General features: G+C 36.4%; 1 protein-coding gene across 4 annotated transcripts in view; it reads left to right on the top strand.

Annotated features, from left to right (window-relative positions):
- The window catches only part of DPYD (dihydropyrimidine dehydrogenase), a 567,113-nt gene that overhangs the window by 480,458 nt on the left and 60,760 nt on the right, over positions 1 to 25,895 (top strand). For all 4 annotated transcript variants that reach the window (XM_039339800.1, XM_039339803.1, XM_039339804.1 and 1 more), the window contains one exon: positions 12,877 to 13,056. In XM_039339800.1, coding sequence (XP_039195734.1) covers positions 12,877 to 13,056 — 180 coding nt within the window. The remainder of the gene's footprint in view (positions 1 to 12,876; positions 13,057 to 25,895) is intronic.

The following is a 25,895-nucleotide window of genomic DNA, read 5'->3' as shown; positions in this document are numbered from 1 at the left end:
CGCTAGGTTACTTTATTGTAGAACTCAGCTAGGTTATTTTATTGTAATTTCAAAGGAAGCTCTATACATCTGATCTAGCTACTGTTCTTCAGAGTAATCAAAATGTGCGTTTGTATATACACACACACACATAAAATTTGTATATATATACACACTAAAGTATAAACTTTGTGTGTGTGTGTGTGTGTGTAAATAAAATTCCCTTCTCACTCTTATAGGTGGTATGTGTCTTCCTCAATCTCAGATCCTCTACCAGAGGCCTAAGAGTTTGAGATTTCTGCATAGTATCTTAACTGTACCTAACACTACAGCCTTCTGGATAGAAAGCTCTGATGTCATTCCTGAGATCTGTTGGGGCCACTCTCCCAGTCACAGCTCCGAGTGGTCCTAGCCTGATGCTGGAAGCTGCTGCTTCCTGTTTGCCATCTTCATTCTTAACTCGTCCAATGGCTTATAAGCTTCTAGAACTGCAGCCAGCCAACCATAATGACTTGTGAGGCAAGGTGGAAAAACACTTCAGTATAAATAGAGCTCTGTAAAGATGTGCAAGGTGTGTTAACTTGAAACATTTCAAAGTCAAAATGGAGTGTTTCAGGCATGAAAGAGTTGAAAACATTTTGCACAGTCTCCCTATGTCTTACTACTGAAGTAGCATTTACTTAGAAGGGATCTGTTTTGTCCTCCTTTTTTTTTTTTCAGTCTTGCCAAGGTCACCTGGCCAAAAGAAGGACAGGACCAGAATATTTCCCTCAAACAATTCAGTAATCCTACATTAGATTCAGGATTTGGTGAAGCTAGCATCCTTCAGAAGATTCTAAGTTTAATTCTGATATTTCCAAAGAATGTCCTACGCTCCATAGGAGGTTTCATCAGCGAACTTCTCTTTTCCCCTCCAACTGTGTGATTCAACAATTCTAAGGCATGGCAGCACCTTGATCTATTTGTTTGACGATTGGATTTTTTTTTTTCTTCCTTTAAAAACTATCACTTTCAGAAAAAACTTTACCAAGGTATCTCTCCTTCTCCAAGAGTGAATGTCACTGTAGAAAATGAAGATCTAGCAAATCTACCACCTCTGGGAAGTGCTCTAGAACTCATATATTTTTCACCTTAGAAATATACTAAATAATTAATTACAGTCTTTTTTAAAAAAATAGGAAACAAGATGACTTTCTCTGACAATGTTTAATCACCTTCTTTTGACTTTGTTATTTAGTGGTGGCTTACTTTTGAGTTTGCCTCCTGAAACATATTGTGATATTTTTCCTCTGTCTGATATAACCAGGAAATCAACATTTGAACAAGCAAAATAACACTTAATTTAAAATTAGTCAACAATGAATCTGAACATACTTTGTTCTGGTGGCATAAATAGTGGATGAAACACAGACAAAATATATCATGATTCTTCCTTAAAGTTTTAAAATTACACAGCCTCATTAGATAGGATGGATATTTGTTTTGCCTTAAAGCTGTGAAAAGTTAAAACTATCATTATGTAACAATGAGAGAAATACAAGAATAGCAGTGTCAGACTGCTACAATTTTAGATATTTTAGGTTTCCAAGTTTGTGATATTTCTCTGATGAAAAATGAATTAACATTGAGATATATACTGCTCAAAAAAATAAAGGGAACACAAATGTAGAGGATCCTATACATTTGTGTTCCCTTTATTTTTATTTTTTGAGCAGTATATTTATGTTTAACAAAATGTTGCATTCCATCTCAACATATTTTATTTTCTTTTAAGTAAGCTCTTTTTCTTAAATATTTGGTTTGACAAATAAGACTTTCATCTCGATTCACATATTTCTTCTTCCTATATGCATGTGCTTAACCCAGTCACATCTTTCTCTTTGGTGTATGCTTTTCTTAAAGGGCTTTTGAGGCAGAGACATGCATTTTTAAAAATCATCTTACTATGGGAAATTAAAAATGGGGACAATTATAGAAAATTCCAATTGAAAGAGAAATTGCATTATCAAATATGCCATAAAAGCACAAAAAATATTAAAGTAAAATCACTTCAGAGCAGCCTGTATGATTCAATTGTAGATCAATAGTGTGTAGTTAATGCATTAGCAGTAGAGCATTAATTTGCAATTACCACAGGTGATCTGATCCTCTATGTGCTGTCCATTGACATAAATGACCTTTTGTTGAAAAGGATTCTGCAGGCATTATTTCTAGCCGCTGTAACGAGAAAAGAAATAGAACAAGTCACTTTTGATCTTTCTTTCACTCTCTCTCTCTCACGCACACATGCACACACAAACACATATATCTAGAAATATTTTGTGTGAGAGAAATAGAGAGAGAGAGACAGCAAGATCCTGAGATAGATAGAGAGATAGAGACAGACACATTCAGACACATAGACTCATTTGAAAATGAAATTAGGTCTGTTTTAGCCATTGAATTGTTTGAATATTTACTTGTTCTATTAGAGAAAATATATTCATCCTTTTGACCAGGATATTGCAAAATGAATGAGGTTCTAATGATGTATTCTTTCTTCTATGCTAGATTTATTCACTGAATGAAAATGTTGAATGGTTCATCATAAATCTTGCTGCTATTAAGCAATTTTCACTGATGGTGAAGTGTTAGACCTATAAAGTTGGATCTACTAGTGTTCTTCTGCTGAGCACTGTTTTGCCAGGAGAAGGAATTATTAATAGCTTCACAATCCCAGATCTTATCGATTATTTGGACCAAACTCTAGAACAGATTTGAGTCATACAGAAAAGAGGAGAGGAGGAAGGGTGCAATGGGAAACAGGAAAATTCAGTGTGAAAATTAAGCATATTTGCTTTATATTAATTTCACTCTCAGTTTTATCCTGTTCCTTTACTAAGACAATGTTAAATGGTATTTATTTCTCAGCATTGGCTTTGCAGTTGAGGAAGATGAAGGGGAAAAAAACTCTTACATAGGAGGAAGCATCTACATTTTATAGATTTATCCTTAGCTCTGTAGCTCTATAGTCAGTATTATACTGAACTTTTTTTAAAAAAACAAACAAACATGCATTTTCTAAACTTCCTCCTGGTCAACAATAGTACCTGGACTATCTTGCCAAGAAGCTATTTCTTCAAAGTATGAAGAAATTGTTTCAGAAACTGAGATTTTTGTAATGTTCAAACACCATCCATTTTGCTCTTACAAAACTTGAAAATTATCTGGGCAAAAAGATAAGCAGAAGGAACCGTGTCTTGTCTGTATGAAAAGGGGAAGATGTTGCTTTATTCCTATAGGACTTTAGGGGTCAGAGAACTTTTCTTCTTTTATAGATCACAAATACGTTTTCTTTCGTGGACACAAAATTGAGTTCACAAATTCTTACAGCCAAGCTGATGGAGCCCAAAAGCAATTTTAACAGAAAGAAAATATAGCAGTTTTGAAGGAATAGGCTCAAAAGGATGAGAGGTTAATCACTCCATGACTAAATTGAGGTCCCAAGACAGAAAAAATTGTTTTGCTGGCTAGTTTTGATAGACTTGCTGCTTACAAAAATATGGCCCTGGAGTACAGGCCTCAAAATTCTTGCTTTTAGTATTGTTCATTACAGATCTCTGTCTGTCAAAAGTGCAGGCCAATAAAAGTTCACCCAGAATGTACTCCAAAAAGAGAATTCCTTGCATTTTAGCTCCCTCCATACCCTTCTTCTTAGTGTTTTCAGTCTCGGTGTTTTAAGACAGTTTCCAAATAGATAGACCTGTTGATTTCTAGGTGGCTTGGACTTCTGGGCAGCCATCTTTCAGTCCTGACATCTGTCTCTAGTAAGCCGAAGCAAAAAGCAAAACCTTCCCTAGGAAGTGCAGTGATAAAATTATACCTGCAATAATGCTCCTTATTTTAAGTCCACTCTATATTTTACAAAAGAAATAAAACTCTCTTCAGTCTGAGTTGTTTAAAATATTCGGCTTCAAAATGGTTACGTCTGTTTTTAAAAGAGATTTTTAAAAGACAAGTTTGGTTTTTGGCTTTCTTTAATTCTCCATGCAGAGTGTTTTTTTTCCTTCCCAAGAGAAAGAATTTAAAGACATTTGTAATATACATACACACTCCCTGGTTATCGAAAATGTAATCGCTTGATTTTATAATACATAAAGTAATGTGACAAAATTTGAGAAAAGATGAGAACTTCAAGTAGATAGTTTACCATCTTTTACTGCTATGGAAAAACACAAATTAAAAGGAAAGTAGCAAACGTACATTTTTCTGCTAATATTAAGATTAGCGTGAGTAGAAAGCAATACACAAGTTGATATTAGGCTAGATCAGGCATGTCAAACTCACGATGTCACGTGACGTCACGCAGCGTATCGGGCCAGTTTTGCCATTGCCGGCAAGGGGGTGGGCGCGGCTTCTACGTGACGCATCTGGCCTATGAGCCGACAGTTTGACACCCCTGGGCTAGATAAATATATTTTATTTGGGCTCTGAATAGGATTGAGACATTTTTCATACTGAATGGGAAACACTTATCATTTATATAAAGAGTTTGGCTGCATTAGATCAAAAGGCCATATATCCAACCAACATCTCATTTCTCAGGGAGGCAAAGCAGGCACTTCCAGGAACCTGAAACCCAGGCAATACTGTGTATTTTTATTGTTTGATTTGATTTGTATAGTGCACATCTCACTGAGACCACTGTAAAACTAATTTTAAAACCCTAGAAATATCAGATAAGAATAATCAAAAGCATTGTTGTTGTTGTTGTTAATTGCGAAGTCGTGTCCGACCCATCGCGACCCCATGGACAACATTCCTCCAGGTCTTCCTGTCCTCTACCATATTCTGGAGTCCATTTAAATTCACACCTACTGCTTCAGTGACTCCATCCAGCCATCTCATTCTCTGTCGTCCCCTTCTTCTATTGCCCTCAATCTTTCCCAGCATTAGGCTCTTCTCCAGTGAATCCTTCCTTCTCATTAGGTGGCCAAAGTACTTGAGTTTCAACTTCAGGATCTGGCCTTCTAAAGAGCAGTCGGGGTTGATCTCTTCTAGGACTGACCGGTTTGAACGCCTTGCAGTCCAAACTCGCAGGAGTCTTCTCCAGCACCATAGTTCAAAGGCCTCAATTCTTTGGCGCTCAGCCTTTCTTATGGTCCAACTTTCACAGCCATACATTGCAACTGGGAAAACCATGGCCTGGACTATACGCACTTTTGTTGGCAGGGTGATGTCTCTGCTTTTTAGTATGCTGTCTAGATTTGCCATAGCTTTCCTCCCCAGGAGCAAGCGTCTTTTAATTTCTTGGCTGCAGTCCCCATCTGAGGTGATCTTGGAGCCCAGAAAAATAAAATCTGTCACTACCTCCATTTCTTCCCCATCTATTTGCCAGGAATTGAGAGGGCCGGATGCCATGATTTTGGTTTTCTTAATGTTGAGTTTCAAGCCAACTTTTGCACTCTCCTTCTTCACCCGCATCAAGAGGCTCTTTAGTTCCTCTTCACTTTCTGCCATTAGAGTGGTATCATCTGCATATCTTAGGTTGTTGATATTTCTCCCGGCAATCTTAATTCCAACTTTTGATTCATCTAGCCCTGCCTTTCTCATGATGTGCTCTGCATATAAGTTAAATAGGCAGGGCGACAGTATACAGCCTTGCCGGACTCCTTTTCCAATTTTGAACCAATCAGTGGTTCCGTGTCCAGTTCTCACTGTTGCTTCTTGACCCGCATATAGGTTTCTCAAGAGACAAATGAGATGGTCTGGTACTCCCATCTCTTTAAGAACTTGCCACAATTTGTTGTGATCCACACAATCAAAGGCTTTTGCATAGTCAATGAAGCAGAAGTAGATGTTTTTCTGGAACTCCCTAGCTTTCTCCATGATCCAGCGTATGTTGGCAATTTGATCTCTAGTTCCTCTGCCTCTTCGAAATCCTGCCTGTACTTCTGGTAGTTCTCGATCCACATACTGCTGGAGTCTAGCTTGTAGGATTTTAAGCATAACTTTACTAGCATGTGAAATGAGTGCAATGGTACGATAGTTTGAACATTCTTTGGCATTGCCTTTCTTTGGAATTGGAATGTAAACTGACCTTTTCCAATCCTGTGGCCACTGTTGAGTTTTCCAAATTTGCTGGCAAATTGAGTGTAGCACTTTTACTGCATCGTCTTTTAAGATTTTGAATAGCTCAGCTGGAATACTGTCACCTCCACTAGCTTTGTTGTTGCTCAGATTTTCTAAGGCCCATTTCACTTCACATTCTAGGATGTCTGGTTCGAGGTCAGTGACCATCTCATTGTGGTTATCTGGGATGTTAAGCTCATTCTTGTATAGTTCTTCTGTGTAGTTTTGCCATCTCTTCTTAATCTCTTCTGCCTCTGTTAGGTCTCTGCCATTTTGGTCCTTTATCATGCCCATCTTTGCATGAAACGTTCCCTTCATATCTCCAATTTTCTTGAAGAGATCTCTGGTCCTCCCTATTCTGTTGTTTTCTTCTATTTCTTTGCACTGTTCATTTAAGAAGGCATTCTTATCTCTTCTAGCTACTCTCTGGAATTCTGCATTCAATTGGGTGTATCTTTCTCTTTCTCCTTTGCCTTTCGCTTCCCTTCTTTCCTCAGCTATTTGCAAAGCTTCCTGAGACAGCCATTTTGCTTTCTTGCATTTCTTTTTCTTTGGGATGGTTTTAGTTGCTACCTCTTGTACAATGTTGCGAACTTCCATCCATAGTTCTTCAGGCACTCTGTCTATCAGATCCAGTTCCTTAAATCTATTTGTCACCTCTACTGTATATTCATCAGGAATATGATTTAGTTCATACCTGAGTGGCCTAGTGCTTTTCCCTACTTTTTTCAATTTAAGCCTAAATTTTGCAACGAGAAGCTCATGATCTGAGCCACAGTCAGCTCCTGGTCTTGTTTTTACTGACTGTATAGAGCTTCTCCATCTTTGGCTGCAGAGCACATAGTCAATCTGATTTCTATGTTGACCATCTGGTGATGTCCATGTGTAGAGCCGTCTCTTGGGTTGTTGGAAAAGAGTGTTTGTTATGACCATCGTATTCTCTTGACAAAATTCTATTAGCCTGTGCCCTGCTTCATTTTGTACTCCAAGGCCAAACTTGCCTGTTATTCCGGTTATCTTTTGGCTTCCTACCTTAGCATTCCAATCCCCCATGATGATAAGGACATCATTTTTTGGTGTTAATTCTATAAGGTGCTGTAGGGCTTCATAGAACCGGTCAATTTCATCCTCTTCAGCACCAGTGGTTGGGGCATAGATTTGGACTACTGTGATATTGAATGGTTTGCCTTGGATTCGAATTGAGATCATTCTGTCATTTTGGGGATTGTATCCCAGTATTGCTTTTCCTATTCTTTTATTGACTATGAAGGCTACTCCATTTCTTCTGAGGGATTCTTGCCCACAGTAGTATACCTGATGGTCATCTGAGTTAAATTCACCCATTCCTGTCCATTTTAGTTCGCTGATTCCTAAGATGTCGATGTTCAGTCTTGTCATCTCTTTTTTGACTACGTCTAGCTTGCCTTGATTCATGGATCTTACATTCCAGGTTCCTATGGAGAAAAAATCTTTACAGCATCGGACTTTCCTTTCACCACCAGATATATCCACAGCTGAGCGTCCTTTCGGCTTTGGCCCAGTCGCTTCATTCTTTCTGGCGCTACTAGTACTAGCCCTCTGCTCTTCCCCAGTAGCATATTGGACACCTTCCGACCTGAGGGGCTCATCTTCCAGCGTCATATCTTTTTTCCTTTTAGTACTGTCCATGGGGTTTTCATGGCAAAGATACTGGAGTGGTTTGCCATTTCCTTCTCCAGTGGATCACATTTTGTCAGAACTCTCTGCTATAACCTGTCCATCTTGGGTGGCCCTGCACGGCATAGCTTATAGCTTCATTGAGTTACGCAAGCCCCTTCGCCACGACAAGGCAGTAATCCATAAAGGGGATCAAAAGCATACAAAGACAAAAAGACCCATCCAATAGTCTTTACTCGTGTTGGGTTCCAATGTCTTAGAAAAAAATTTAGGGAATTGCTTTTTATTAGGTCATATTGGTTCTTTTTGTATACTGTGCAATAGTTTTCAGATCAGACCAATTTATTTATTTTTTTAAAAAAATGTAAAATTATCATTAGCATGAGATCATTGATCAACTTTTTTTTAAACATTTGGGTGGCATTCTTTATTTGAAGGGAGCAAAGAAGTCAATGACCAATCCTTTTTAAACATTATCTAACTGGTACAGTAAACTTGAAAAAAAATTGAATTAATCTTATTTCAAGAAATGTATACTACATTCTAAAACTTTTAATTGCTAATTTTTTTAATATGTGTTCTCACTTTTTACTATCTATGTTCACCTTGGTAATATTCTTTATAATAGTATAAACTATCTAAAGCATTTCTCAACTTGCTGTATCAACAAACAACAGCTTGAATGACACTGTCATATCTGTAGACTTTTCAAATCGTGTAAGGTCAATAGATGGTACTTGGGGTTTTATCATTTTTGTTTATTAAATAAAATATATATCAAACCTTATCAGTTCAGTTAGCATATTTAAACTTACTGTCAAGTTGTGAGATTGCACAGGGAGAAACATTAGAGCAGGGGTTCTCAACCTTGGCAACTTTAAGACTTGTGGACTTCAACTCCCAGAATTCCTCAGCCAGCAAAGCTGGCTGAGGAATTCTGGGAAATGAAGTCCACAAGTCTTAAAGTTGCCAAGGTTGAGAACCCCTGCATTAGAGGATGAGCATTCATGTATGAATAGTACCTCATATTGTGGCCCAAACACATGCAATAAATGCATATAAAGGTTGAAGGATATTATTTTGGGGATCTGGACAACATTAAAAAATAGGAACTAATGTTCTAGAAGTAAATCTAATCAGAACCAAGACAAAAGGAAAAACTATTGTCTAAATAAGGTTTAATATTAAGATGCAAGTAGAGTTCATGACTAAAAAATAAAATAAAAAAAGACCCAGAACTACAGAAAACCTTGTTCCTTGACCAAGGATTAACTGGATCACAAAGCCCAGTTAATCAAATATAAGAAAATACTCATATAGCACACTGCTAAGCTTAATACAAATATAAATATATTGTCACTAATTTCATAGACAGTAGAAGTAGGTAGGTACCACTTTAATAAAATCAGTAAAAAAGTTTGCTTTGTACAACAAATGAATGTCAAAATCTGAAGAAAGCTTTGTGTCAGAAAAGTGTTTGTATGTGTGTGTGTGTGTGTGTACATACATGCATACAAACATATGTTGTACTGTGCAGGACTTCAAAATATTTTTTTTTTCATAATAACCTATGTAAAAATTTCTGAAATTTTGTAGGACTGGAATTTGTAGCTTCACAAATATTAGCAGTGTTTGTCTAAAGTATGATATAAAATATTCAAAACAAGTTTCAAGTTTTAGTTAGACCTTTTCTTTTTTTAATAAGAATTTTATATCTAATGAGGACCAATGCCCCTTGCCTAAAATATTTTAATGCAGTTTTCTGTACTTCCCAGAATATTATCATAAGCTTATGGAAATGGTTTCTTTTGAATTAAAAAAAAATGAAGATAAGTCTTCCATTAATGCTTTTCTAAGACTAGAAAAATTGTTTTAAGTTTTTAAACTAAAAACAATAAAAATAAAAACACTGACAAATTTGCTTCCTACACAATACATGATAATAATACGTGCTTTATCATTATATTTCAAAGAAAAGTCAACCAGTCTAAAGGTAAAAATACAAAATAGTTTGTCTATTTTAGCACCTTTCAAAAATATAAAAATACTGAGTAAAGAATTTTCATTGCTTCTCCCATCAATATGAAATTGCAAGGTCAAAGAATGACTTCTTAATAAGGTGGCATTTGGAAATCTCTTTCACTTAGCAATCTTCTATCGTTTAGTTCCAAAGCTGAGCTAAGTCTCCAACTTTTGGAGGAAGCAGAATCGCATTCTTGTAAATCAGGGGTTTTCAAACTTGGCCTTTTTATGATTTGTGGATCTCAACTCCCAGAATTCCTCAGCCAGCGTGCCTGAAGTCCACAAGTCATAAAAGGGCCAAGTTTGAAGATCCCTGCTGTAAATGCTGGAATGTTATCAATTCAACAAAGATATGGAAGAAAGGATAGCAGAGTGTAACATTTGTGATCTCTCATGAATGTGCTGTCATTGCTACAACAAGGATGAAAGAGGCCTGGCAACATCTCCAAAACTCAATTTGCTGTCCTTTGATAATTGACATTGTTTTGTTTTTTGTTTTTAAATATAAATGCAATATACAACAATTAACACAGAATAGTCTGTATTTGCAAGTTACTTCTTTGTATCCTGAAGTCTTGGATGGCATATGTAAAGAATGGAAAGTGTGGACACTGCATTTTGGACAATGGAAATGCGAGCATTTCCAATCACTGACATAACGAATGTGTACAAAATGATAATATCATTATAGATATTGAAGATTAGCTAAAGGGAACAACTCTCTGAAGGAGGACTAAGTGGGTTAATCTACAGCAGGTATTCCAAAACTAGTGCTCCTCAAATATATTAAACCAACTTGTATAATTCCGCACAGTCAATTCTGTAACGACATTTGCTAACCATAGTTTTTTTAATAAACCATACATATTATAACAAACCACAAGCCATGTTCTCCTGCCTTATTATTCTTATTCCAACTCTGGGAATACAGATCCTTGGGATGAGAAAACATAGTAAAACTACTATTTATTTAATTAATTTAATTTATAGCAAACTATCTCTCCTAAATGATGCGTTTCAAAAAGCAGTTTGGTTCAGAGTGAAGTCATTCAATGGTACTACCTCAATGCATGATTTCAAATCATAACGTAACCCATGTAACTCTATTGCATATTGTTTTGAGGATCAAACATACTCTGCAGTAATTTTGTATTAATTATAGCCATTTTAAACCCAATAAACATGTTTGAGTGACTAGCTTTTCCATTATCTGAACATGCTTCTTATCTGCATTCCACAATTTCTTCCTACAGAAATCTCATCTTTATAGGCAGGTGTCACTATTATCTACAAGCTAGTAGTTGGACCTGATAGTTTCCTAATTTACAATAATTATGCCTGTTATTTCAGTTTATCTCATAAATACATGATAACCTTTAATTAGAAATCAGAACTCTTATATATTTCATGAATGAAATTTGCATGGATATTGTCAAAAAAGAACAAGGTTTCAACAAGGCAGTCTGACTTAGTTTAAGCATGTAGAACACGGGTATCAAACTCGCCACATCACATGACGTGTCACGATGTATTGCGACTCTTTTTGCATTGCCGGCAATGGGGTGGGCCCAGTTTTGGTATGATGAAACTGGCCCATGAGTCTGCAGTTTGACACCCCTGATGTAGAACATCATAGTTTTGTCTACCTATCCAGTGTTCTCTTGTTTTTTCCAAAGAAGCAAAAAAAGTGTTCCTCATATGTTTAAAAATTAGAAGCCCTTAGCAAACAAAGACATTTAAATAAATCATTGGTTGAATTTTACAGTTAAATAACCTGTGGAGGAAATTATAAAGATAATCTCTATAATTGTTCTGAAGAAATGGAAAGAGGGAGGAGAGAGAGAGAGAAAGAGAAAGAGAGGGAGCGCTTAAATCTATGGGAAGCATAGCAGACCTAATTAATGCTTGCAGTGTTCCTCCAGAGAAACAGATTTTAAGTAATGTAAATGGGCTGCATAAGAAATGTTCTTGTGCATATTTTGTACTTATTCCTTGTTTCTTCCTGCACAGCTGTATGCACATTATTTTAAAGGGTAACGTGTATTTTTCCCTCCTGGAATAAAAAGCTTGTAATATAGCACTTGACACCAGAAATGAAAGTTTGATAATGCTATCTGGGATGTTATTAGTTGTGGCCTTGAAAGTTGAATGAGTTAATTATAGATGGTCAGTGTCTATGTCTGTGTGTGTTTGCTCATGGGCATATTACATATCTTTTTTTCCCCTTGAGATAGTTGACCATTTTATATTTCTTGAAGCATGCAAGGATACTTGGCTTGTTTTGGAATAATAAAACTCTGTGTAGTAATACAATTCACACTAGGAAGCTACCATAGGGTGGGTAAGAGAGTCCTATGTGCTGATTTAGTAGCAGGTTTTTTTTTGGGGGGGGGGGGGTTCAATAAAGAGTTTTTCCAACTCTATCTGGATATACTGGGAATTGAACCCAGGACTTTCCATGCTAAGATATGTTTTGTAACTAAAAACTCAGGAGCTGTATAATACATTCTACATCTATATTACATCTTAAATACAAGGATTGCATCTAAGAGTATAGGTATTAGATAATAGAAACTAATACTACTATTCCCAACTCAAGTATTGAGCTAATCAGAAATAATATATATATTTTTATTATATAATGACTTCTGTTATGTGATAGCTTTGCAGTCATTCTGCTCAAGAACAGTAATTTTATCTTCTGGTTCTAAAACCTGTATAAAACCCTCATTAACATTACCGGATCCTACTAATAATTCTGTGCATTGAAATCAATTTCACTGTACTATACATCAGTGATTAAAAAATATAGAATACTTGAACTTAACAGAAATGGCAGAACGTAAACTATGAAATGTTGATGACTGGTACACTAACCAAGTAACGAAAAGGGGAGAGGGAGAGAGAGAATGCAGAATGCTTTGTTCATTCCTTTCAATCTATTTATTACTTGTGTAATAGATTAGCAGGTGAAAAAATCCAGGATCAGTGGATAAAGTCATACATTCTGAGCAGCTATTGTCTATGATCATTAGATACCAAATCTTCTGATCATAATGTCTGTAAGAACACATTTACATAATAACTTTGGATGTCTATCTACTTTAGATTTGCAGTGCAGTTCAGAATCAGGACTACACTGTAATTGATGATTACTGCACAGGGCTGAAGGCTCTGCTTTATCTGGAAAGCCTTGAGGAACTTCAAGACTGGGAAGGACAGAGCCCACCAACCCCACAGCATCAGAAAGGAAAACCAGTTCTCCAAATTCCTGAATTGGTTGGAAAGGTAGGATAATGGTTGCCTTTGCTTTCTTGCTTTGTTTCTTAAAATTTAGCTGCAAAATGTTTTATGCTATATTAAATCATGGTATAGACATTTCTTTTGTCTTTCCGGGGATAGAAAATGCAATGGTCAGAATTTTAGCTATGTACATTCTTTATCTCCTCCATTGTCAACTTAGACTCAACAAAAATGGCCGTAGTAGCAAAAAAGGCTGCTGCGGAGGGGTGTGTTATAAACATCTCTTGTGCTGGTATCTGAGAAAAGTGATTGCCTAATTCCATTGAGCCTTACTGATTACTGAAAAATAAATTTGTTTATTATTGTGATATTGTGGAGTTGGCTAGTATTTTGTACAGACTTACTAAGTAATTGTGAATTATTCATTTGTGTAATTATTCAGATCTTTAGAATGGGGCAGGGGATACTGTTTGTGTATGAAATGATTGCCACTCTGCAGAAACAATCCATTGTGTTGAATATGGTGCCTATGGTTTATGGGGAGAGATCCTACAGCAGCCTAATCTTGACAGTGTCTATGGAGATTCTCAGTCATCCAGGGCATGGTTGTCTGGTCCCAAAGATGTTTTTTTTCAAAAGGCAGCTGGACTTCTTTGTTTTTCCTTGAAGACATTTTGCTTCTCATTTTGCTTCCAAGAAGATTCTTCAATTCTGATCTGTTGCTTAGGCAAAAGGAGCTGAAGGATTTTCAGCCCAGAACAATGAGCTCATATTCAGAAATAGCTCAGGCAGATGCCTCCCTAATTCACTAAACTATATGAAGGAGAGATACAATACAATTGCAAAATTCTGTTATTATAGCCAATCTCAATAAAAGTAGATTTTGCCTTCCTATGGATTTCCTGGTCTGTTCTACTGGTGGGGCTGTAAGAGAGATCTAAGGCAGGGGTGCCAAATTGCTGGCCTGCAGGCCAGATGCATCACCAGGAAACTGCACCACTCCATTGCTGGCAATGGGAAAAAAGCTCCGATATGTCGCACAACGTCATGTGACATCGTGAGTTTGACATGTCTGGTCTAAGGTTTTTTTAAAAAATGACTTTCTTGACTTGCAGGTAAAGCATTGTAAGTCAGTTTCCAATTGAAAAAGAAAACTGAAAGAATAAGTCAAGATGAATTCAACTCAACAAGATCTATTTTGGAATCACTTGACAGTAGGGTATTCAAAAACTTTCAAAATTACTAATGGGGGTGAGGATAACAGTTCCTCCCTAGTGATGAGTGACCTTGGGTCTTGCCCCTACGCTACAATTTCAAAGTCACCACCCTATGTATTGAAAAATCCCTGGCTCTTTCTCTTAAGTTGCAAGATCCTCTCATAGTACCAGTCTGAGATAAATTTGTGGTGTTTTCTCTTTCGGTCACTGTGCCTTATAGGCGAGGTACTATACGTTCACATGTTTAGCTCAGCTTCAAGTTGTATTAGTAAATTCCAGAACCTGGATAATGATAACATGAGGATACTATCTTTATTTTAGAAGAGAAAGGAGGAATAAGCATTAATTTATTCATTTCTCATCCAAGACTTTCAGCAGTTAACATCAATTAAAACATGCATGGTAAAAGTGATTGAAAACTTAGTAATAATAAACCAATTAAAAATATATAGCCAATTTCAGTCAAGTTAGCCCCATAATCAGCTGGCATGTTCAATCTAAGTGGTATCCAAAGTTTGTTCCCCTTACCTTCCTGAACTGGGCAACTGCCAGAAGTTTTGTTGGCTAGATAAATTCTAATTGGATTTGGTTGTTCTGGAAATAGCTACATATAAAGCCATTGAAGGCTTCATAGAGCAAAACCAGAAATCAAAAATGCAGAGATACAAAAGTTGAGGCATTGTGGCTCAAAAGCTCTGAGTGCCATGTCTGAAAACTGTCAGTATAAAAGTAGTTGTGATTTTTGGTGTGATAAAAGGGAGAATTCTTAATGCATTATTGTATTTATCATATCTCATTTTAATTAAGTGTAAGTCAAAGTCAGATGAGGTCCTTAGCCCAGAAAAATTTTAACACCTTTGGAGAAAGATAATTCTTGTATATAGTGTGTGTGTGTGTGTGTGTGTGTGTGTGTGTGTGTGTGTAACACCTTTGGAGAAAGATAATTCTTGTATATATAGTGTGTGTGTGTGTATGTATATATATATATATATATATATATATATATATATATATATATATATATATATATATATATTGAAATTATCAAAGTATAAAATGCAAGTGAAAATAAAAATAGTAGGGAGGTTGGGGAGGGAAAGAATGGGAAGAGAGAGGTGTGTGGAGTAAAGGGGAAAAAGTATTAACTTCTAGCTCTTTTCAGTACAGTAGAATAAAAATAATAAAATTACAGCCTCAGTTCTTTACTTTTGCATATTTACTATATGCAAAAGTAAAGCCATTTCTATAACAGTAAATGTATCTAATCAGCAAATCCCAAAGTCAGAATTTCATTTTTCTTTCTGTCTTGACCCAAGCTCTAGAAATGGTTTCCAAGTTGAATGTATTCTTTTCTTTGATAGAACAGTTTGGCCATTTTTGCTAGCTCCATCAGTTCTTCCAGCCATTCTTCCATTGTGTCTTCTTCCATGTGGGAACTGTTGTATCTTTCCATAATTCTTGAAGAGCAACTTCCAATTCACAAGAAGTAACATATTGTTGTTTCTCCCTTATTAATCATGGAAGGGAGTGAAAAACTACCTAAAGTTTATTGTGCTTTTCATAAATGACATTCAAAATTTCAGGGTTTTCCATAATGAATCAATCAGTGATAAAGATAACAATCAGATAAAAATTTAACATTAACAATTTCAGAAAGTCCTACGTAAACGTGTAAGAGGAGGAGATACAACACATTCTTTTATTCAGTTCAGTAGAGAGCGTTGTCAGAAAACTTTCAAGTGAAGATAGATTCTTAATCTTTTCTTTTTTCCCCTGCAGCCCCAAATCAATCAACCCAAGGTGCTCAGGAGATGGACTACTGCTCTTTTTCGAAAAGATATTTAAACAAGAAAATAACTTGACAGTTGTCAATCCTGTCAGGCTAATCTATTAGTGTGTGGTGGCATGCAAAACATTATGAATTCAAAATGCCGCTTCCAGATCAAAACAGCAGCTTTTCACTGGAAGTACTTTCACACTGCTGTAACCATATGAGAAGTATTTCATATTCAAACTTCAGCTTCCTCTAGACATTGTCTAGTATTTCACAAGTCCAAGTACCAGGAATGGATTTGACAAGAACATAATAGCATTCAACTTATATAGAAAAACACTTAACCAAATTAAGGATCAGGTTCATTTGTTTGAACTATTTAAACCCATTTAACAGAACAGGATTGAAGACTATATTTGCCTTTCCTATTGCAAATTAGGATAATCAGCATAATTCAGTTCATGTACAATTGATTGGGTTGACACAACACAGTAAACTTCTCCTTCTATCCAAATCTTGGTTTACAGATACAGTGGTAGAATTTATACAACATGCTAAGCCAAAACCAAACATTTATTACCTATCGGAATCCATGAATATGGTCATTGAAAGAAGAAAAATAACCCACATATTTTAAAATGATTTATTATTTTTGAGATTTCAAAGTCTCTCTGGGGATTTCCATGCTGTTCATTAAATTCCATCTTGTCTTACCACATCCGTTTCAAGTGGAAGAAAGTTATCTTCTGCAGCTAGTGCTTCTGGCCTTTATGATGCTTCCAGACGTATTTTGAAGTGAAATGGCTCTATGGCTTCAGCCTAGAAACATCGTTTTTGCATAAGCTTTTATTTTCACCAGCATATCCGAGAGAAGTACTAACTTGGCTCTTGCTCAACTGCTTTAATTTCTATTTGCAGAGATTTGTATTTTATTCTTTTTCTTTTTACCCATTCAAGAATATGGTGCAGAGTGAAGTGGTTAATAGTACAAAGTCTATCACTTCATTCTTCTAGGTTGTATTGATTGCCCGAAACCAGGATTTTCAGCGCTGAATTGGAGAACTGAGCCTATTAACCAAACTTGACACCTAAGCTTAGCACAGTTATGAGGAAATTTCAAGTCATTTTAAAAAAAAAAACAAAAAAACCCGTGCTAGAGTGGAAGAGCAGAGGTCAACCTTTCATTTAGACCTTCATAGATCATTTCTAGGTAAGACATGGATATAATCTTGTTTCTTATAAGAATCCTTAAATGTATTAATGTCTTTGAAAAGATCGCATCAGCAACACAGAAGAAGAGTGCTGGATAACCTTATGATTTAGACACTGAATCTTATCTTCCCTTTTCTGTTCAGTAACCAATGAAGCCGAGAACCTAGAAAGTAATTCTCCATAGCCACGTGTAAGAATTCTCTTCACGTAGCTGCCATCCTTAAACATTCCCAATTTGCAAGAGTCCTAAGGGACTCTTGCCAGCTGGAATAAGTTACAGCAGGCTCAGGGTGACTTTTGCTTTCACTGAGGAGAGCCATGGACAGAGCCCAGTTTTAATTTGCTCCCCAGCGGCTTTTGCCTCCTCCTCTGCTGAGAGTAGATTTTAAGCAGAAAACCTGTGCTTTTGTTTCTGGCTTCTGGAAGAGATTCCACTTTGAACAGTGCTTTCAGATATACATCATGCCTATTGATTATCCTTCAAAAAATCTAATATAACATGGCTGAAAATGTTGTATAAAGCCAAGATTTACAAAAGAATGGGATTTGGCATGTCAGATACCTCCAAATCTCTGCTTATCATTGCTGAAGACTGAAGTTCTTTTCAGAGAAAGGCTAGAAAAGGTTCTTTGTTCTTTGTGAAGCTCTGAAAATTATAACATTACCTTTCGGTTGTAAAGACAATCCTATCACTACACTCTGGAGAATACAATATTCCTGACTTTTTAAATTTAATTAAGCAGTTTTTCTTTCAACAAATAATATTATGTAGCTAAACCTAGATTAGTGCCAAACTCCTTTGGCCCTTGCTCCACCCCATTAACTTTCCTTCATAGAAATTTACAACTCATTTCATCCAAAGAAACTTCAAGACTTCCCTCTTTTATAATATGCAAAATAGCCATTGATAGAGAATATTTTTCACCATGTTTTGAATGAGTGGGGAGGAGACACTGCAATTCATAGTGTTCTTAGCTTGTCACTATATCAATAATTCGCTTTTTATAAAGGTAATGCATGAAAAACTACTTTAAAAACACATTAATAAGACAAAAGAAGCTTAAACCTGAATGATGTCACAAAAGAATGAAGAAAGTAGTGGGTGGTAGTGATAGAAATCATGTCATTGAAAGTGCTTAAGCAGTCTTTGTCAGTACTGCAATTTGGTTTTAAGACACATAAATGCAAACACTATATATTTAACAGAGATGGCTGAATTCATAAAAAGAAAATTCTGGTAGTGTGTTCACGATACTGCATTGTTCTATTTCTATCATATTTATTATATTTTTATTCCTTTCTTCCATCAAGAAGTTAAGAGACTCAAAATACTTTCTTTCCTTCCTTTGAGGACACAATGATCCTGTCTTCAATATACCCATAATTACTCAGTGAAATCTATGGTTCAGTGATTCCAGAAGCGTTTTCAGTGAGATATGCACGGTGTGCCTACAAAATCCACCAACAAAATGCTAGAAGATAGAAAGCTACATTTCATGAATATAGATTGTATATGCCCACAAAAACAGAGTTAGATCACCAAATAACTTTTTGCATGATATACTGTGGCTTTTTATTCAAACGCAGCTTCATAGGGTAGTAAACTAGATATCATCTAGGTAGTTTGGACTATAACTCCCAAAATCTCTTGCCATTTCTAGGGTTCCCATTCTGCAGAAATCTGGCAGCCACTAACTTGCCTAGATCTGCTTTCTACACTCAACTGGGATTAAATTCCAATCCTTTTTTTTAACTCAATAAGTCTTAGCAATAGTCATGCTTGGAGTTATAATTTTACTCATGATTATTTGGAAATATTCAAGACTCTCCTATGAAGATTTTGATTTTAGACAAATATAAAATATGCTATTCAGTGCAGGATCCACTGCCTATGGAGCTCAGAGCAACATCCATTGTATAGGATTTTGAGAGTTGTCTAGTTTTTCCCCCCTACACCTATATCTCCCAATATTTGTTCACTGAGTTCTCACATAAATCCAGTTCATAATGTGATTTGCTTGATTCTGGCTTAGTTTATCATATTGTCTTAGTCAGAGTGATATATGCTGGATCAGATTAGTAACTATCTAAACAAACCCAATATGGTTCTGATCCATATTTGTAACAGTGGCTAGCCAAATGTCACTTGAAAAATCCACAAGGAGGAAGTGGAGGCAATAGCCTTCCCTAACTATTATTCCTTGGCAACTGTTAATTGAGAAATATGCTGTCCAGAAATGTGCTAGAAAGAACATCTGCTTCATTTTCTAGCCTCATGTAACTAGCTCTCCTTGAAACTCTGCAAACTAACCATGACTGCATATTATTTCAGGGATAAATCATTTGCATGACAATCAATATTGGATTTTGATTACACAAACGTAATCTAAACCTGTGAACACTTGCAACAGAAGAAAACTGCTACTTTAATAGTGTAAAATTAGAGAAAAATCGACATCCATTCCATGGTAGGAACAGATCATATTGAGCATATAGGTAGCAAAACCCTATCTGAGGATGACCTTAAAACTTGGAAAATGGGAAACAGCATCTAAGAAGTAACATAATTTTAAAAGGGATCATGTTAGAACAGAACTTTAATGGACTTGACTTGAATGTTTTTTGATCAGGGACTCACCAATGGATTGTCTCTTCCAGCCCATAATTAACCTTATTTATTTATTTATTATTTTATTATTTATTTATTTTCATTTAAAACATTTACATAGCCACCCATCTTATGTTGAATATTTATACAAATAATAGGTCTTGTCATCAGTTGGCAGCATCTGGCTTATTTCAAAATAAAAAGCATTAGACCTAATTAATACTGGGATGGAAAACAACCAGAAAATCCCAAGGTAGTAGGAAACCAAAAATATCAGAATAAAGAAGAAAAACAATTTCTCGGTTATCCAGAGAACTATAAGGAATTATTTATGACGTCATTAAAGCTTAAGCTTAGTTTGAGGAAGTTGTTCCATGCTGGTCTTTGTAAAATTTCTTAATTGTTTTTAAAAAATATTTCTAGGATTAGTTGTACATTGAATAAATGAAAGTTTTATTTTTTGAGATATAATCCATCAATGAAATTCATGGACTTTAAGTATATTTTAGAGTTTGGTGAATTGTGCTGAGAAAGAGTGACTGGCAAATTCTCCCAACCTCCTTGAAATATATGTATTATTTTAATGTTTATTTTCTTTTTCCACCAAGAAGCTAAAAGAAGTGTATTACTGTACTGTACCATAAATAAAATAATAATGTAATAAATTAAAATATAAATATTTTAAAAGTGCTCTGCCACTTTCCATCCAATATTATTTCTTTTCTTCTTAGCTTTTTCCAACAAGTGCAGGGTTCACTTTTTTTCAGATCAACCAACTGTTGATCCATTGATTATGACAGGAATTAACTAGCTTTTCAGCCTTGATGTGGGCTGAGAAAGAGTGTCTGCCCACAGTCACCCAAGTCCCACTATTTTGTGACTAAGGCAGGACTAGAATTCCCAGTCACCTAGCCCAGTGCAGGGGTAGGCAACCTTGGCTCTTTTATGACTCGTGGACTTCAACTCCCAGAATTCCTGAGCCAGCCATGCTGAGGGGAAAGGGAGAGGTTTCCAAGCTGAGCCTAGCTAGCTCAGGAATTCTGGGAGTTGAAGTCCACGAGTCATAAAAGAGCCAAGGTTGCCTACCCCTGGCCTAGTGATTTAACCAGTAGACCAAACCAGCTTTCTGTACTGCCCATATGACTATAATATATCATTCATTGTCTATAGTATTTACCAAAATGGAACAAATATATTCATAAAGCTTCCAAACCTACAGGGGTGCAAAAAATATGAGAGTGGCAATTATCTTGTTCATCTTTTTTTTAAGTTCTAACTTTTTTCATAGTAGAGGATAAGATTCTAAATGGCTGCATTTTTTTCTTAAAAAAAAAAACCACTTACAAAATATCATGATTTTTATAATTCAGAAAGCTCTTTTAAAGAGCTATAATATAGGTAGTTTTTTTTTAATGCATGTGGCACCTTTTAAATCTGATAATGACTTTTTTTCATTTCCTGTTTGTGGATAGCCATCTTTTACGTACTGTATGAATTAGATATTTTGGTTTTAGAAAATCCTGAATGTCAGTATCAAAAATCTGTCCAAGTGTGAAATATAAATCAGCAAGAATTAAGAAGGAGGAATGAGAGAACAAAAAGTTGTTTTAGTTGCCTTCTAAATACAGGGCCTTCCAAGCTAAAGCAGCACACTGTGCAATTTCTTTTTAAAATTGAAATTATGATATTTTACTTACTCCATTTGCTTTGTTGAGTTTGTAGTTTACCAAATTCTTTCTTCCAATGCTGCTCATTTGTTTTGTTTTATTTTTAAAGAACCTATGCAACATTAATTTTTGAACTGATAAAGAACTTAAAGGCACAAAACAGGAGGGCTAGATAGAAATATAGGAAGCAAACATGGACCTTTCTTTTCTGTGCACAGACAGCCCTCCATGTGTTCCACATAGATAGGGAAAAAGGGACAACAGAGCTTTTGGTGCCCATATGATTTTTTTTTAAAAAAAAAAATCTTCAAAAGCGGCAGTGTCAATTTTCCACAAGAATGAACTCTTCAATTATCTATTGTGGATTCCTTACAATAATCCTTGTCCAGATAAATATGTGTTGCCCTAATTAAAAGACCCAAATAGGATTTTATGAAAACCTCATTGCTAAAATATGAATCTTTTGCTTAAAGTTTTGATTTCTAATATTAAATTAATATGTTCTTCTCCTGATAGTTATCAGGTATCCTTGTGGTAGAGAAAGATATACCCAATTGAATGCAGAATTCCAGAGAATAGCTAGAAGAGATAAGAATGCCTTCTTAAATGAACAGTGCAAAGAAATAGAAGAAAACAACAGAATAGGGAGGATCAGAGATCTCTTCAAGAAAATTGGAGATATGAAGGGAACGTTTCATGCAAAGATGGGCATGATAAAGGACCAAAATGGCAGGGACCTAACAGAGGCAGAAGAGATTAAGAAGAGATGGCAAAACTACACAGAAGAACTATACAAGAATGAGCTTAATGTCCCAGATAACCACAATGAGATGGTCACTGACCTCGAACCAGACATCCTAGAATGTGAAGTGAAATGGGCCTTAGAAAATCTGAGCAACAACAAAGCTAGTGGAGGTGACAGTATTCCAGCTGAGCTATTCAAAATCTTAAAAGACAATGCAGTAAAAGTGCTACACTCAATTTGCCAGCAAATTTGGAAAACTCAACAGTGGCCACAGGATTGGAAAAGGTCAGTTTACATTCCAATTCCAAAGAAAGGCAATGCCAAAGAATGTTCAAACTATCGCACCATTGCACTCATTTCACATGCTAGTAAAGTTATGCTTAAAATCCTACAAGCTAAACTCCAGCAGTATGTGGATCGAGAACTACCAGAAGTACAGGCAGGATTTCGAAGAGGCAGAGGAACTAGAGATCAAATTGCCAACATACGCTGGATCATGGAGAAAGTTAGGGAGTTCCAGAAAAAATCTACTTCTGCTTCATTGACTATGCTAAAGCCTTTGATTGTGTGGATCACAACAAATTGTGGCAAGTTCTTAAAGAGATGGGAGTACCAGACCATCTCATTTGTCTCTTGAGAAACCTATATGCGGGTCAAGAAGCAACAGTGAGAACCGAACACGGAACCACTGATTGGTTCAAAATTGGAAAAGGAGTCCGGCAAGGCTGTATACTGTCGCCCTGCCTATTTAACTTATATGCAGAGCACATCATGAGAAAGGCAGGGCTAGATGAATCAAAAGTTGGAATTAAGATTGCCGGGAGAAATATCAACAACCTAAGATATGCAGATGATACCACTCTAATGGCAGAAAGTGAAGAGGAACTAAAGAGCCTCTTGATGCGGGTGAAGAAGGAGAGTGCAAAAGTTGGCTTGAAACTCAACATTAAGAAAACCAAAATCATGGCATCCGGCCCTCTCAATTCCTGGCAAATAGATGGGGAAGAAATGGAGGTAGTGACAGATTTTATTTTTCTGGGCTCCAAGATCACCTCAGATGGGGACTGCAGCCAAGAAATTAAAAGACGCTTGCTCCTGGGGAGGAAAGCTATGGCAAATCTAGACAGCATACTAAAAAGCAGAGACATCACCCTGCCAACAAAAGTGCGTATAGTCCAGGCCATGGTTTTCCCAGTTGCAATGTATGGCTGTGAAAGTTGGACCATAAGAAAGGCTGAGCGCCAAAGAATTGAGGCCTTTGAACTATGGTTCTGGAGAAGACTCCTGCGAGTCCCTTGGACTGCAAGGCGTTCAAACTGGTCAGTCCTAGAAGAGATCAACCCCGACTGCTCTTTAGAAGGCAAGATCCTGAAGTTGAAACTCAAATACTTTGGCCACCTAATGAGAAGGAAGGACTCACTGGAGAAGGGCCTAATGCTGGGAAAGATTGAGGGCAATAGAAGAAGGGGACAACAGAGAATGAGATGGCTGGATGGAGTCACTGAAGCAGTAGGTGAGAACTTAAATGGACTCCAGAAGATAGTAGAGGACAGGAAGACCTGGAGGAATGTTGTCCACGGGGTCGCGATGGGTTGGACACGACTTCGCAATTAACAACAACAACAACATCCTTGTGTTCTTAAGTCCCTCTATTAGTCCACATTTAGTGTTGGGTGAGTTAAAGGACAACCTCAGTAGCAGGACGAATCCCTTGCCCAGTGGTGGTATTCAACTATGTGAACAACCGTTCTCTGTGTGGATGCCACTTCCAGAAGTCCATTCTGGACCTGGGCAATAAAACATTAGCTACCGGTTCTGCCGAACTGGTGCGAACTGGCTGAATCCCACCACTGCCCTTGCCTATGGCTTCTGCTTGTCAGAAGAGAAAAATCTGTCCGATGGAAGTAAGATCAAAAGGACCAAAGACAATAGAAACACACACAGACTTGTGACGGAGGTGCAGTTTTTGAAATAATCTGATCTAAAAACATAGAGTAAGGACAAATAGTCAGAATCGACAACATGAAAATTCTGCAGCATGATGAATGCCAAAGGAACTCTAAAAAAGGAATGCCTGCATGTTGGTCTTGCATGAAGAAACAAAATGTTTCCTGCAAGAAATTCCAACATGAGCTAATGAAATACATGAAGGTTGGACTAGAATGATCCAGTCTAGGCTTTCTATATTTGCTATTTATGGCTGTAACCAAGTGGGGCATTGCAGGAGGACACAAATTATGGATGTTATGGGTAGCTGGTATATCCATTGTCTTTTACTGCAGGGGCCAGGTGATATACATATGTATGTGTATATGTTTCTATTTTCATGTGCAGCCTCTCTCATGCATTACATACAATAAAACCATATGGTAGATTAAGAAGACAAAAGGAAACAGAGATGAAGTTAGTTAGTTTGTTGTATTTCATATTTCTTAACTGCCCATCATCGTCATAAAGGGGCTCTGGTTTATCCCAATATGTGCCAGAATACTTCTTCAGATCTTCTTCTGTATATGTTAATTATTAATAAAAAATTCTTTTTTCCATTTAACTAAATATAAGTTAAGTATTAGAATGTAAAAACTAATCTTTTTTTAAAAGAAGTCAAACAACTTGAAAAGAAAAACCGAATACTTGAAGAGACTAAAGAAGAAAGCTGTCATTGTGTTGTTGTAAAGTATTAGTCCCTTTTGCTTATAATTAAATGAAGCATCCTTGTTCTTTTATCAATTTGAGCAAGAGATGATTGCTGAGCTCCGAAAAACCTTCTAACGGAAAGACAAAATGTCAGTGAAATTCTATTTTTTTTTAAAAAAAAAAAGAATTGTGAGAGAATGCAATTTTTTGAATGGAAGAACTATAGGAGGCACTTTCCTCTCAGTAGCATGCCTAACATGCAGCTGTTTTTCTCAGTAGAATAATCCAGATGTGTACTTCTGTCAAACTCCATGTGAAACCTCACAATGAAAAACGCAGCAGGAAATCCTTCTTCCCACCCCAGCCACACCGCTTTTCAGAATTATAACTATGCATGATTGGTTTTTTTAAAGGTAAGGATATCAAAAGGCATGAAATAGGTATCTATATTTCACCTTTTATCTATGACCTGAAGAAATTTTATAGGGAGGCATTCCTTAATTTTTTTTCTCCACAAAAGAGAGGGTAGTTGACCCAAAATTAATCAAGGAACTTTGCAGTCAGGTGAGGACCTGAATATAGATCTCTAAGGTCCACGTCTGGTGCATTAGACACTATGTTTTGCTTGATTTGAGTTTATTTGCATTTGCATAAAGTCAGTGAGAATATGGTTGGACTAGATTTGCAGAAAGCCCTGGAAGAAACATATTATCTAATCAAGTTTCAACCTTGAACATACTGTAGAATGGAGACAATGCTTATCATACTTGATGATCATCCTGGTTCTTCATGATCTCTCAGCAGCTTTTAATGGGACATGGGATCAGATACCAGCAGTGTGCTAATGATACTCAACTTGATCTCAATCCCCAGTCAACCAGGTGATGCTATTAAGTTTATGTCTCAGTGCCTAGAGACTATTTACAGCTAGATGGAGAAGAGCAAGTTCAAAATGACAGGATTTAGCAGCTATGGGTGTACGGTTCTTCCAATTCTGGTGAATTTTCAGCTTTGTTTTGAAAGG

The sequence above is a fragment of the Crotalus tigris genome, unplaced genomic scaffold (assembly GCF_016545835.1).
Source record: "Crotalus tigris isolate CLP2741 ecotype Arizona unplaced genomic scaffold, ASM1654583v1 scf7180000017739.2905288, whole genome shotgun sequence".
In the NCBI taxonomy this organism is placed as follows: Eukaryota; Metazoa; Chordata; class Lepidosauria; order Squamata; family Viperidae; genus Crotalus; species Crotalus tigris.
The sequence above is the reverse complement of the archived record's forward strand: the minus strand, read 5'-3'. Positions and strand labels throughout refer to the sequence as shown.